Source organism: Schistocerca piceifrons, chromosome 5 (genome assembly GCF_021461385.2).
Source record: "Schistocerca piceifrons isolate TAMUIC-IGC-003096 chromosome 5, iqSchPice1.1, whole genome shotgun sequence".
In the NCBI taxonomy this organism is placed as follows: domain Eukaryota; kingdom Metazoa; phylum Arthropoda; class Insecta; order Orthoptera; family Acrididae; genus Schistocerca; species Schistocerca piceifrons.
This window is the reverse complement of record NC_060142.1, coordinates 158,777,811-158,793,853: the sequence shown is the minus strand read 5'-3', so window position 1 is coordinate 158,793,853 and position 16,043 is coordinate 158,777,811. Positions and strand designations below refer to the sequence as shown.

Below are 16,043 nucleotides of genomic sequence, written 5' to 3'. Positions count from 1 at the left end.
TTCCATTGCAGAATTGGAAACTTTCAATCACGCACTTGCCTATAAACACTGTTCTACAGAACAGCTCTATGGACATTCATCATTATGCAAAAACTGTCAAGACAAACTGTACTGCCTAGCCGTGTTTCCCCAATGTACTTACAAGGTGTGCATGCAACAAAAATTGCTTAACATTTGTGAGCACAGTCCTGCAAGAGGCATGTAAGCAGTTACTCCACAATAATACAGCGGCGGACTCCGACTTTGAATGTGCCCTTTGTCGTGGCATGGACTTGGAAAATCAAACTTTCAGAATATGTAAATAAAACTTTAAAATAAGAGAGAGCTGGCATGTTTAAGGTAAACATTAAAATAAGTTTGGCCATCAATAAATATGTTATATAAATTATAGCCAAAAATTAATTTGCATATGTTATGATTGTACATAAAGGCGCACCGCTCTACTGTATACTGTTGTCCAGTAAACGTAGACTATGTTGTATTGGGGCTTACGCTGGTTTACCTATATGGATAGATGCTTTATTTTTCTCTTTCTATTTTTATCCATTAATTTGCTCAAGCAGCTCACAGTAAAGATTAAAATTTGGTATGCCCACAACAAACAAGCCTATGGAGTTAGCAAAAAAAGAAAATGAAAAACATTACTCTTCTCATGTTTTGTAAAAACTCCTCTTGAATGTTTCATGATCCTGTACTGTCTCTCTTTTTCCATCCACAATAGAGAGAGGATGCGGATTTTTATTTAGTTCACCAATAGTGTGAAATATATTAATTCTTATGCTACAAAGTCAATGTCACTTATTAATTCTTTATTTCACCTGATCCATCTATCTGTGTCACCAGTATATGTAATATTTTGGAGAAACAAGAAAGAAGCACAATGGACGCCATAACATTGTCTTTAAAAAAGAAGAGGAGGTAAATAACTTCAAGACTCACACAACTATCAACTAATAATACAATATTATATGTTTCTGACTGTCTGGAGTGTGTGTCTCTGTGAGTAAATTAGCTGAGACACACACTCCTGAGCGAACTCACTATTATTGCATCCATTGTGCAGCACCAGCTAACTTCCATCATAATTATTATTCTTAAAATTATTAATCAGTAAAAGAGGCACATATGTTGTATGATAAATACTCCTAGCTCCTTTATTCACTGAGATGTGGAAGTAACTTGTCCCCAAGAGTGAGAGGTCGGTTGCTCAGGACACATACAGGACACATACAAGTTTCCATAGCATTATAGGAAAACTTAAGCAGCATCCATATAAACATCCACAGTACTTGGGGAATGGCAGAGCAGGACATGTATACATGTCCACAGCAGTGAAAGCGTTAAACGGAACTTACAGTTAAATTTTAATAAAACCTATTTTTATCAGTGCAATATGATGCTGCCAATGAAAGTATGTACCTTGACAAGCTGTTTAATCTGACTCTTCGATCATTACTGTATCAGCCTTGGTTAATACCTTGAAGCTATCTGTTTAGAGCTGAGGTATTCCATCCTTGTCAGAAAACAGGCACCCCATCCTTATCAGAAAACATCTGATGCCATTATTCAAAGCTTGCTACTTATTTTAACTATTTATTATTTTTAATTTTTCAAGATTTGTCTGTTACCATTTCCTTCGCCCTAATGGAACTCAATAACTTTACATGATACTGATACTTAAGGTAACTTGAAATATTCTGTGCATCATGCTCTTGAAAGGGATGTACAATGCTTCTCAGTACCTCACGCGATTGTCAAAATACAATCAGATAAGCAACAAGCTTTGAATAATGGCATCATATGCTTTTCTAACCAGTGTGGGATGCCTCAGTAATACACTGAAAGCTTCAAGTGGCCATGTCACATCCCCTTTACTGTCATGGAAGCCAATGGCTCGGAAGAGCTTGTCGCATTACAGCAGAAGAAAGATTAGTACAATAGTAAGCAATGTGTCAACTTTAGTCCAGAGATGATAGAGAGAGAGAGAGAGAGAGAGAGAGAGAGAGAGAGAGAGAGAGAGAGAGAGAGAGAGAAATAAAAAATGATTTATGGAAGAGAAAGGAATAGCGTAATTAAGAACTGGGTGGAAAATATGAGAAAAAGATAACAAAGAAAGGAAGGAAGAGAAAGCAAAAGCACTAAATAAAACAATGAGACAAAAATAAATAAAAATATATATCATGAAAACAGAGAGAAGGGGATGCACTAAAGGAGACTAAGTATGGGAGGGTGTCGTGAAGAGAGGATAATTGAAGGGCCAGTTCCCATATTTGAGGGTAAGAACACACACACACACACACACACACACACACACACACACACACTGCTGATCATTAAAGCTGTACCAGGAAGGATAGCAAATAACAAAATTTTACTTATTGTGCATATTAAGTGTAATAGGAAGAACACATGATTAAATTTATAGCTTATTCGGTGAACATCAGGTGTAAAATTTAAGTGCACAGAGTTGCCACCTCTGGCTGCAACAAAAGTTTTAACCCAGATGGGCTTTGATTCAAACTTTGCCCCATGCTGCTTCAGCTCTATGCCAGAACTTGTTAATCATACGGGCTGATGAGTGTTGGTATGCTCCAATCATGACCAGATGGGTACATCCAAATGAAGTGGTCCAATAAAAATTAAGTTGGTTGTTTGACCATTTTTATATATTTTAATTTTTTTATATGTGATTACCCTATAATTGAGAAGTTCAAAACAGTTTTTTAAAAAAATTTTACCTTTCATCTTTACTGAATGGCGGCCATTTTCATTTGTAAGCATGCGACAATGTTTCAGTTAAGAGACGTTAGCAAAAATATGAATATCTCTGCACTGGGTTAAGTTAAAACATTGCAATTGACATGATTGTTTTTAGAAAAGTGTCCCCTACAACATTGTCTGTTACACAAAATACCTTAAATTCAAAACCAACCAGTCAAAATCACCTCCAAAGTTTGGTATCCAAATTTTCAAAAAATCCACTTTTTAGGCCCAAAAATAACAAACAAGGAGTGATTTATGAGAGTCTATTTTTTTCCTATAGTTAGATATCATACACCAGTAGTCTCATATGGAGCAAGAACACTTACAAATGTTTCCTTAATTTTTTATTAATTTTTGAAATTTGAAAATTTTCATTTTTTGTAAAGTTTGGGGTTAGTTATCTCAGGTGGGACTGAATATAAAAATATGATTTTTGCGCAGTTTGTAGACTTATATGATAGCAACATTGATATCTGACTGTGAACAAAGATACAAATTTTTCAAAATGACGAAATAATTCACATTACTCTACAACTGATCTTATGGCTGTTGCCTATTTAAATGCTTTATTGTTTCATTGTAATAAAATTTAACTGTGACATATATATAGTTAGCACTATCACCCAATATTCATTTAGTTCATTCATTTTTAATAATGCAATATTAAACGATAGGAGCTTTCGCTTTTGTTCTGTGGTAATAAAAATGCCCATTTACGTTTAGGTTTATTGTCAATACAGAAGTACATTATTGCTGGGTGTGGCATTGTTGTAGTTAGTCTGTTCTGAAACCTCTTTTAGAGTGGATGTTCATAGTTCATTGTGAGTGTAGAATGTGTTAAGTGCTTTGTTCTGTGTGTAATTTGTAATTAATTTTGAGAGATTAACTGGAATACAATAACATGGATGAAAAGTGCTCTGTTGGACAGATAGCAAGTGAAGTGTGTCACAAAACAGTTTACAGTTCAGTTTCAAAAAACTTGAAAAATGTCAATGACTTTGATGAAGTTAGACAAACTTAGTTTAAATTTCGAGTAAGTTCTTCTGTAACATCAGTATGTGAGTATCATGAGAAGAAATATATTCTGAAGTACAACCACATTTTTGGAAGAAAGTGCTGTGATCCACTTAAAGTTCATAAAAAGCCTATAACTAAAGGTTGAGGGAAATAAAACTTGAACATTTGTCCTTGTTATGTGAGAGTGAAACAGCTTCCCAAGTGAAATGTAATGTGATTCCTGAAAATTCCCTGTACCAAAATTGTTACTCAAAAATATTTGTTGTGAATCCAGAACCAGAATCATGTAACCTTGGTAATGACATTTATATTCCAAAAGAGGAAGCTGTTAGCATATTGGATATTGTTTGTTCTAAGTTAGACGTATCTCCTACTTCGAAAATAATAAAATTAAGTAGCAGAAAAAGGAAAGCAGCGATTTAAAATAAGGACAACAAATTTCAGACAAAATTAGAAAAGTCTTGGAATCATGCTTTAATAATACAGATACCAACATTATTTCTAAAAATAAGAAGAAAATCTACCACCAGCATCATCTGACACTGAATTTTTGAGCTTAATAGAGAAATTAAAAATTAAATGTTCAGTGACATCTAAAGAGGAAAAAGTTAAAATTTTAAGTTTGCTCACTAGCTCATGGTCAAGAGAAAAAAAAATAGTTCATGAATTCAACATTTCTCATTGTTTGGTTAAACTAACCCGAAAATTAGTGAAAGAGCAAGGAATTCTTCCAGTTTTAGGAAAGAAGAAAGTAGGTACAAGTGAAGAAACAATTAAAAAGATGCAGCAGTTTTTTTGAAGATGATGAAAACAGCAGAGTGTGCCCAGGTTGCAAAGATAGCAAAAGAGTTGTTATAAGTGGAGTTAAAGTAACGAAGCAGAAATGACTAGTGCTGTCAAATTTAAATGAATTTTATGTAGCTTTCGAAAATTCTGATCCTGAATGCAAAATTGGAAGGTCAAAATTTTGTGACCTCCACCCTAACTAGTGTATTTTGGCTGGATGATCAGGCAATAGTGCATCCATTTATTCCCTACTTTAAAAATGAGAAAGATGAAGTTTGCAGTTCTTCAATTTGCATTCTAAGCTACTACTTGGAGCACAACAATTTGGCTGTATATGTGTTTCAAAAGTATGTAATAAATTACATAAAAGAAAATTTTCCCAAGGTTGAGAAGCTCATATACTTTTCAGATGGAAGTGGTAGTCAGCATAAGAACAAAAGGAATTTTTCAAATCTGTGCAAGCACAAAGTAGACTTTGGGTTGGATGCTGAATGGCACTTTTTTGCGTCTTGCCATGGTAAAAATGCACGTGATGGAGTAGGAGGTACAACAAAATGTGAAGTAAGTAAAGCCAGCCTACCAAGACCAACCACAGACCAAATTCTCACATTACAGGACATGTATGTCTTTCCAAGGATAATATTAAAGGCATTACCTATTTTATGATCAAGAAAGAAGAAGAGGTTCTGCATACAAAAACAACACTTCAAACCAGATTTGAAAATAAAAGGCACAACGCATTTCCACAAATTTCTCGGCACTGAAGAAAACTTAGTTCGATGCTATGCAACAGCAGAAACCAAAATTTATGAGGATCATTGTGTTAGTAAAATTACATCTCTGTCTTTAACGTTGAATGATATAGTGGCATGTGTGTATGATGAACAGTGGTGGCTTGCAGAGGTTGAAAGAATAAGTTTGGGAAACAATGATGTTTTTGTGCATTTTTACAATCCTGCTGGCCCAAGAACATCATTCAAGAAATCTACTAGTGACAAAGTTTGGATACCAATGAAAAATGTTTTAAGGAAACTTTCAGTGCTTGAACTTACCACAGCAACTGGGAGGTCTTATTCTATATCACAGAAGCTGTCTGAAGAAATAAGTGTTCTTCACATTCACCACCAGGTTTAGAAACAGTCGCATCTCGAAGGACGTTAATTGAAAATATTTATTTTAAGTAAGTCAAAATAATATAAATGTTAATTTCAGTGATGTTTCCAATGTTTGTCTTGTGAGCATTATCTGTCCGTATGCTAGCTACTGCTGACTGCCAAGACAATGAAAGTCTGTAATCTTCATTACAGTTCATGTTGGTGGTCAACTTTACTATCTTGATTGTGCCTTGTATCTTCATTTGGTAGGCAAGTGGCTCTCTAGCTAGCACACAAGTCTCCTCAAAATGTATATGTTGACCATATGATTTCGGTGTTCTGCCACAACAGATTTCTATGTCTGTCCGAGCCGTACATGATGTTAATTGTCTATGTTGTTGGAAGTTGCCACAACTCACAATCACAGCTGACCTCACAAAAACCAGCTATGTATAGTTCATTGATGGCATCTTACATGGTCTACAGCGGGTCAAAAGTTTTGTTGTTGCTCCAAAAAATCAGTTTAATGCCCAACTGGCAAAGAATTTTTCACCACATGGTCTGTGATTCCTCCCAGGTATGGTACAAGAGTGAAGCATAATTGTTCTACCAACTCACATCTGTAGTTCTTGTTCTTTGTGGACATGGCATGGTTATAAAAGGTTCTTCACTGCATACATTAGTTCTGTAGGTGGAGCACAGCTTCTGCAGTTCCAACTACGTCAGCAGTACTGCAGATTTGATTATCCCTGACAGTCAACATAGGCAAATTCCATTCTTCTGCTGTGAGTAATGGTGATTGTGGGGAAAGGCAGGAGGGGTGGGTGGTTCATAGCACGCAGGTATAGTAAAACCCTTTTTTAACGAATCTCTGGGGACCTTAATATTTCTTCCTTAAATAGGAGTTTTGCCAGAACACACGGAAAGAGTGATCCAGAATCACAGTTCAAGCATTTTAAGGTAACATAAGAGCTTTTTAAATACAAAATTACCAATACCTTGTGCTACAAATTTAAATGCAGTAAATATATTCCACTTTTCACAATGCACATCCTTTATTCATTCTAAAAAAAATCAAAAAGTTTTGTTTGTTTTGTCCTTCCAGAATATTGTAGTGAAAGAAGTTGTCACTTCAGCTGGTTGACAGAAGTTAGAATTGATCCATCTACATCAAAAGAGGAAAATCGAACAATGGAAACTCTTGGTAGGAATATCCACAACACAGGAAAAGATAGATTGCTACTTACCATAAAGATGACACACTAAGCTGCAGACAGGCATAATTAAAAGACACTTACACATAAGCTTTTGGCCACAGCCTCTGTCAGGAAGAGGCATTCTGGTCCAAACTGCCAAAGTTGGCTGTCGTGTGCAAGGTATGCTTGTTTGTGAGAATGAATGGTGTGTGTTTCTCTTCTTCTGACAAAGGCTATGGCCAAGGGCTTAAGTGTAAGTGTCTTAATTGTGCCTGTCTGCAACTTAGCATATCATCTTTACGGTAAATAGTAATCTATCTTTTCCCACATTGTTAAAAGGGGAAAAGAAATTCCCAACAGTATCATTTTCTTTCACAGCAGCAGGGAAACTTAATACAAGTCTCCTTTTTTCCTTCTTCTTCATCACTGTCACCGCTAGTGTGTTCCTTCATAAGCACTTCATTTGCACTCATCTCAGGTATGGAAGTCGGGACATCAGTATCACAACAAACATCTCCTGGATTGTGGCATTTTCAGATATACCAGGTTTGGTACACCTACTCCAGTTTTCTTCTAGATCTTCAACAGTTAATGATGAACCATAGCCAGACTTTGTGAAATAATTTAACACAGTCTACTGTGTTACAGAATTCCAGGCAGCAACAAACATATGCTTAGGCTGTACAATGCTGAGTCTCATCATTACTTTCCTCTCAAAGGATGAAACTGATTTCTACACAGCTGCTACTCTACATTTGGTTGTAACAGAGTGTATTATACCCACATTCAGAGACTACAGATAACCTGTGCAGTTCGGAGGAAGAAACAAAACAGTTACATTCCTCAGAAATTGTGTTTCCTTGGGGTGTACAGGGCTTAAGTCAATAATAAATACAATTTTCCATCCCGCTGCACCCATTGTGGCATCCAAATGTCTGAAAAAGTCAGCGAGATTTGTGACATCTCCAGGGACAGGCGTTGTACTCATATGTACAAAATAGTGTTTTTATGTTTTGAAAGCATCTGGGAATTAATAGTGGAGGAAACTTTTCACTTGCATCACTATATACACAATAGTGTCGTCATCCTTTCTTTACTTTTTTTACCACTGTGGAATTTTTCTTCCTTAACAGCATATGATTTTGCAGGAAGTGAACTATAAAAGACATCAGTTTTATCAGTGCTGAAAATGTAGGGATCATGACCCTGTACGAGGTGTGTGAGAAAGGAATAAGACCGACAAGACTGCAACCGATCTGACAACGCAGCATAAACATACTTGTGTAGACAGGTGTGTTTATTCCTTCTAGATGTACAGTCCAAGTTTCAGCTCCGTACAGCCACCACATGATTTTTGAAAGTGGCACCAGTGAAGTTGTGCTGTGTGTTACAAAAATGGGAAAAGTGGAATTTAGAGCAACATTTTGCCCTCAAGTTTTGCGTTAAATTTGGGGAATCCACATGGATGACCTTTGGAAAGTTTGAAACAGAGCTATGGGGAACATACATTATCAAGAGCACAAGTTTTTCACTGGCAGAAATCGCTTTTGGAAGGGCAAGAGTACGTTGTTGATGAACCTCACTTCTTTCACTGTACACCAAATTTTGACAAAGTTTTGCACATGTGTCAAAATGATGCCACAAAGTCTCACAACTGAGCAGAAGTATAATCGAAGTAATGTGTGTGTTGATCTTCTTGAGAGGGTTACCAATTACCACAAATGGTTTACTCATATGGTCACAGGTGATGAAACCTGTATTTTTTAGTACAATCCTAAGTCGAAGCAGCAACGCCGGGAGTGGCACTCTGAGACAGCTCCTCGAATGAAAAAAGCTCAAATGAGCAAATCAAAGATCAAAACAATGATGATTTGTTTTTTTGAAAGAACAGGTATCATATATAAAGAACTTGTTCCTCAAGGTCAAACTGTCAACTAAGTGTTTTACAAAGATGTCTTTGATAGACTCAGGAAAAGGGTGAATCAAGTTAGACTTGACATTATAGACAAATGGATTCTGCATCATGACAACAACTCATGTCACACGGCCACTACCATCACTCAAAAAGCAACCCTGTTGTTCCACAGCCCCCTATTCACCTGATCTGAGTCCTTGTAACTTTTTTGCCTTCCCAAAATTGAAAAATGTCTTAAATTGAGGTCATTTCAGGACTCTGGAGAGCATTCAAAAGAATATGACCGACATCTTGAAGGCCATACCAGTTGAAGCGTTTCAGTGCTGCTACGAACACTGGCAACAACAACTCCACCGACATATAGCTGCCAAAGGGAACTATTTTGAAGGGGGCAATATTGTTGTTTGCAACAAATAAAACTTTGGTAGAGAAAAGCTCAGTCTCATTACTTTTCTCACACACCTCATATCAATGGTGGCAGTACAATGTTCTCCCAATAGTTCATGTTTCTATGATCAAAGCCTCACTAATGCCATTCTTCAGATTGGGTTCACGAGTCTTCTCTTGCAGTATGTTTCCACTTATGGGAATGTTTCCCCTTCTCAGTCCTTGAAACTACTTTAGAAGAATATTTTCCACAGCTCTTAAAGTAGATGTATGAATGTTCTTCCTTTCTGGATCTGCAAGAATCGTTAGGTTTGGCATTTAAGAACTTTTTGAATATGCTACACATGCAGATTGAACTAAACTGGATTTCTTCACCATGTCAGAAAGATTTATGTTACAATTGCCACTGACATAGCGGATGATCACCAGCTTTTGTTGAACTGTAAGCTTTCTACATTTGCAAGCCATAACTCCACAAAAGCAAAATTGATAGCTTTGACATTTCATTAAACAAACAACTACACTTTTTGTGCTTGGTAGACTCAGGGACTGTGACATCTGATCATGTGATGTAAGTCAAACGGAAATCTATTTCTGATTCTTTCACTGCATCTGCTGCTATTGATACAAGGGAAGTTGAGTTGGTGACTACGATAGTCTGCTTGAAAGCAGACTTCTTGTTGAAGCAGGGTTTTTAAACGTGGGGAAACATAACACTGTTCTTATAGGAGTGTCGCTAGGACCAACGGAACTATTCCTTAAAAGCAAGATTTCCTTATTAGTGGGTTTGTTAATTCAGGGTTTCATTGTATGTATCAATGTTGCTCAGTTTCTTGTACATTAGACGCCTGCTCCTGTTGATACACAGCACATGCTGGGAGTTTATGAAGTCTGATGTAAGTGGGAGGTAATTTACATTGGAGGGACCTAACAGAACATGGATAAAAAAGCAAAGCGCTTCCTATGGCTCAAACCACCTCATAAAGTCACGTGGAAAAATGTCCAAATGAATGTGGCAAACATATACAAATCAAGACGACTTGGCAGCCACTTCCCTTCAAAAGGAAGCTATGAGAGCTGAAGGTAGTCAAGTGGTCCATAACATGAACCACAATAGTAGTAACAAGTTTCCATTGCTTTGGCAGCCAGCAGTAGCCAGGAAAAGACTGTTCTGCCACACAAGTCCATGAACACTTTCACAGACAGCACACAATGTAAAAACCTGTCCTAACTGGTAATAGACACCATAGGAACAGCAGAACATTACAGAATCATCTCCCTCCTGATTTCCATCTTAAATTACAATGAATAAAGAACTACAGTTTCCTTCCTCTTCACTTTGACGCTCAATCATATGAAAACTTTTATTCCTGCTCCTTTTAATGAAATATAGGGGCAGGCCTGAAGATTAAAAGTTGTACTGACCCGGATTGGTTGATTTGGGAGAGAGGACCAAACAGTGATGTCATTGGTCCCACCGAATTAGGGATGGATGGGGAAGGAAGTCAGCCATGCCCTTCAAAGGAATCATCCCAGAATTTGCCTGAAGCGATTTAGGGAAATCTCGGAAAACCTAAATCACAATGGCCAGACACAGATTTGAACCGTTGTCCTCCCAAATGTGAGTCCGGTGTGCTAACCACTGCTCCACCTTCCAAGGTGACCCAGATGAATTAAATTCCCAAATGAAGGCTGTTTGCAACAATGGCTGAAATGATGGTACATCATTTTACAAGACAACATGGTCTACAACCCAGAAGAATTTTAAGTAAGTGTTACAAATTGTTCGGCTTTAAAAAACGTCAAAATGATCAAGTGGTTACATGAAATAAAACGAAGTAAATTAGCAAATAAGACATTTCTTAGAGGATAAACGTTTCAAAGGCTCCGCAAATCACCCGTATGGGAAAATGATCTCGATGCTGAGTCTCAACACAGCTGGCTAAATTCTCAGTGCAACAGCACATCGTACCTTCACTTCAGGAGTCAACCTCTCTGGCCATGTCTATCAGATCATAAAAATTTTTTAAGTTTTAGATTTTTCAGTTCTCATCAATTCCTGAATTGAATATGAAGCAAATATAAATTCTTCATATACTTATCTAATGACGATTATAAATTTTCTTGTAGAATAAGATGTTCCCAAGGAAGAATGTCTTGAAACGTGTGAAGACTCAATAGTTCTCTGTGTTGAATTACAGTCAGTGTCAGAAACAACTACTTCTAATGTCATTCTGGAAAGTATTTTTACCTGAGTTTTATTCTGATATACTGAAACAAAGACAAAGAAGTGAACACTGCACTCTAAGGTGTCATTAATTAAATATGGCTGAGTGTCAAACATTAACAAAATTGTGAAATTTCCTGGCTGACTAAACCTGTGTACCAAACTACGATATCCACTTTCAACCTTCAGGAAGTTTCACAATATCGAACAAACTACTGCAGAACAAAATATATGTTATGGAATTAATTAAAATGCATTCACTGTGTTACCCCAAAGCTCCAGATTCGCGCTTAAAATTGCAACACCATGAATATAAGTCACATGCATTTGAAAATGGTATAACAGTTTACCAGATATAAAATCCTAGTCACATGATGAACAACAGCCATATAAATAGCAATGTAACATTTGTACATGTCCTTTAAAACTGTTATACTGTGGGGCACAAATATTTTTTCTAACTTATTTTGTGATACATAAAATTCAGGGCTGTAGCAGAATGTTGCATGGAAGAGTACTAACATAAATATGAAATACATATTATTTACACAGATCAGGCAAGAGAAGATGAGGAAACTGAAAATCAAACAAAAGCTACTAGAAGACAACATTAAAGGAAATGTTCTAAGAGATGAACAACTAAATGACTTGAGAATGCAGGAAGTAACAGGTATTGAAATCTGCAAATTTACCATACAATGGGTACATACATTTAAGGCATAGTTATGAAGAATTTTTTAAGTTGCATCATAACATGAAGAGATTTATGCAGCACTGAGCCTTTCATGAGTTTAATGGCTATGCATCATTATAATACTGTGTGTGCAGAGTTTTATCATTGAGCAATGCACCACTCCTCAGTGTTTTACTACCGACCTATAAACATAATTGACTAACAAACAAAAATGTACATAAAAAAGAAATATTTGAACTGAAAACAACAGTGATATAAAGAACTGTAATGGACCATTTTTAATCTCTCTTTCCTTCAATGGTTATGCTCTGCCTGCAAACCAAATACAATCTTCCTAACATAACGTACTCTCTCTCTCTCTCTCTCTCTCTCTCTCTCTCTCTCTCTCTCTCACACACACACACACACACACACACACACACACACACACACACACACACTTTCACTAACCACACCTGCCCCCTTGAAAATCAAAGTGAAAGGTGGCTCTCTCAAGCAATTTTGATGCCGCCAACTTCTGTCATTCTTTGACAAAAAGGAAGGCAGTGACAAAGTTGCTTTAGATTGTGCATACAGAAAGACGTTCCCTTCTATTTTTCTGATGGAAAGTTTTCATGATAAACAGTTTTCATGATAAACAGACAGCCCCTACCAATATGCTTCATCTTTCAATATAGCAATTTCAAATATTATGCAAACGATAGCTTAAGACTGAATCTCATACATAAATGCACTTTACTTTTCAAATTTTGTTGTGTAGCTAAGGAATGTAGCACACACAATTATAGCACAAATATCTCAAAATAGGAGTATAATTGAGTCACTTACCGGTCTTAACCATCTCATATGCTTGTTTGCATTTAATTTGAAACTCTGATACAGTTTCTTCATCAACTCTACTGGTCAGATTCACATTTAATTGATATGGGTCCTGTAAAACCATAGGGGTATCTACCCTGAGTGGTCTAGCACCACTATACATTATTCTATTGTACAGCTGCATTTCTGGTGGGATTGCCATTCCTCCTCTAATGAAAATTTCACGGTCCAGCACATCTCCCATGTATGGTGCCAATACTACTCGATCCAGTCTAACTTCTGAGAAGTAACTGCAAAAAAAATGTTGATAGCAAAAAAAAAATGAAAAATAAAATATTACAGACAGACTTTACATCATAATTTTTAGGAAAATAAGCTATATTGTAAAGACAAGGTAATCATGAGATAGAAAAAAGAAATGCTCACATCGACTTCAAAATACATCAATTTTTCAAGAACCTCTACCTCTTAACTGCTCAAGAAAGTACCGATAAACAAAAAAGGAGGTAATGGGCAGTAGACAAGCATATTTGAAGTTCATTTAAGAGTACTGTCAGCTATCGGAGAAAAGTCTTCCTCACACACACACACACACACACACACACACAAAATCACTATTGTTTCCTCTGTATGGGGAGGGATAGTAGGGTAGGGATTGGAGGAAGATCCCATAGTGCTATCTTTGGAAGTGTGCAAGATGCAACAAGGACAGGATAGAAGGTGGTTAGGCACACAACATCGGGAGGCTGCACTGGTAAAGGGGGGGGGGGGGGGGGAGCAAAGAAGGGGAAAGAAGTATGCAGGGGGTCTGGGGGGTACAGCAAGCATGTGTAACTGGAATGGGAGCAGGGAAGTTGATGGCAGCAAGCGTGGATGGCGACTAGCAAAAGTTTCGGGGGGATAGGGGGGTCGGGGAGGGGGGTGGGGGGGGGGGGGGGACGACAGTTTACAAGAATCCAGATTATGCTGTAGGATGAGTTCCAAACAGCACAATTCAGAGAAGTTGGTATTTGTGGAAAGAGGGAAGAGGGAAGACTTCAGAAGTCACTCATGTTGAGCACAGCATGATGTGTGGCATGCATGGCAGCCAGGTGTCTCTTGGGCTCAGTATGGTGGCGGCTGTTCATGTGGACAGGAAACTGTATCGCAAATTTATGAAATAATTTATACTGCTTCAGTCACTTTTTTTAATAACATTTAATTAGCACAAAGTGTTTCAGCAGCGTGCTGCCCTCATCAGGTACATTTACATTATATTAATCTGAAAGGGTTTTTATGTTCATTTGCTGACTGCGCCAGTGAGGTGACGTATTGACATACAGTTGTTTTGGTTGGAAATTTAGTTGTCTGGCACATAGAACACAGTAGCAAACACATCACAGCTTATCAGTTTCACATACAGATGATGTCCCTGTGCTATGTGTGCCAGACAACTAAATTTCCACAAAAAATGCTCCTACATCAATACATAACCTCAATGGCACACACAGCAAATGAACCTAAAAACACTTCTTCAGATTAATATAATGTAAATGTAATTGCAATGCACCTGATGATTACAGCATGCTGCCAAAACACATTGCACTAATTAAATATTAGCAAAAATGTGGCTGAAGCAGTATAAATTATTTCATAAATTCACAAACAAGCTGTCTGTCCACATGAATGACCTCTGCAAAGCTGCCAAGAGAGAGCTAGACCACACAGTTGCCAAGTATGCCGCCCCGAACACAGTATCTGACTTCAGTGACTGCTATACATCTTTTGTTTATGTGGCCTTCCTCGCTTCAACCTTTGGAAGTGCTTGGCTCTATCCCCCTTCCCTTTCCTCACTCCAAACACATGTGCATGCGTACACACACACACACACACACACACACACACACACACACACACACACACACACACACACACAACCTAACATCCTATCATCCTGTTGCCATGACATCCCTGCAGTCTCCAACAGGCAACACTACAGCATCTTCCTCAGCCCTATCCTGCTACCACTACCCCTCCCAACCCCAAACCCCGTTTGTAACCCTAGGACCCACCACAGCCGAGAATGCTGCTCACCGCATTCAGGCCTTAGTGCACAGACAGTTTTCTCTCTCTCTCTCTCTCTCTCTCTCTCTCTCTCTCTCTCTCTCTGTGTGTGTGTGTGTGTGTGTGTGTGTGTGTGTGTGTGTGTGTGTGTCTACTTTTAAATGTGCCTGCCTACACATCTGTGTGGTGAGCAGCAATCTATCTTATTTCGCATTATTGTTATTTCATCCTGTTATTTTCCATTGTTTAAAAAAAGAAACCATCAGCTCACTGTCAACCATTTCCTAGGTAAAGCTTTATTATCTTAAACTAGTTACCCATCCTATTCAGCAATTTTTCTGTGTTAAGTCCTGAGAACTAGTTACTCAACATGCAGCAGAAATGTTAATTATTCATTCACTGATCACTTGTTTAATAAATGAGTCACAACTGATTACATGAGTGACAGTTCACATGTCTTTCAATGCCCCTATTTCCTGAATTGTATTGTAGTTGTTGACTGGAGACATACTCTGCTGTTATAACTGGTGAAATATTCTGACACACTAAACAATTTCTTTTTACCCCCCTTTTTATGTTTATTACGAATAAAACCTGCTTCATAACTAACCTTTACAAGCAGCTCCACAAAACACCTGTGACACACTAGCAACATAATAATAGAATCGTTTCACCCACAACACATGGGAGCTGATACTGTTACTAGGGATTATAGTTGGTCATACTGTCATAATAGCTGTTACAGTCATTACTATACAATGAAAAACAACAAAGGACCTTATGGGAGAACACAAATATCAGTAACAACTCAAAAAAACAATGCAATTGCACTTCTACTAACATATCACCATACTCACTAACTTATATATACATCGCAGACAAAAGTGGTTAAAAAACTTAAAAATAAGAATCTGCAGAATAATAAGTGCAGTTTAATGGGTAAGTGAACAATTACTATGTCATTTACTACTTCTTTCACCTCTGGAAATATGTTACTTTGAGAAATTCCAAATTTTCCCATGGTTTGGAGTTCATGTTAAATTGTACATACCTTTATAGCTGGATGTGTATGCCAGTTCAGGGGTCAGAGGATGGCAAGGAT

The 16,043-nt window shown here is 37.4% G+C and overlaps 1 protein-coding gene across 5 annotated transcripts in view; it reads right to left on the bottom strand.

Annotated features, from left to right (window-relative positions):
* Positions 1-16,043, bottom strand: part of LOC124798196 (speckle targeted PIP5K1A-regulated poly(A) polymerase-like) — a 178,280-nt gene that overhangs the window by 58,446 nt on the left and 103,791 nt on the right. For all 5 annotated transcript variants that reach the window (XM_047261496.1, XM_047261495.1, XM_047261499.1 and 2 more), the window contains one exon: positions 12,908-13,188. In XM_047261496.1, the coding sequence (XP_047117452.1) occupies positions 12,908-13,188 (281 nt within the window). The remainder of the gene's footprint in view (positions 1-12,907; positions 13,189-16,043) is intronic.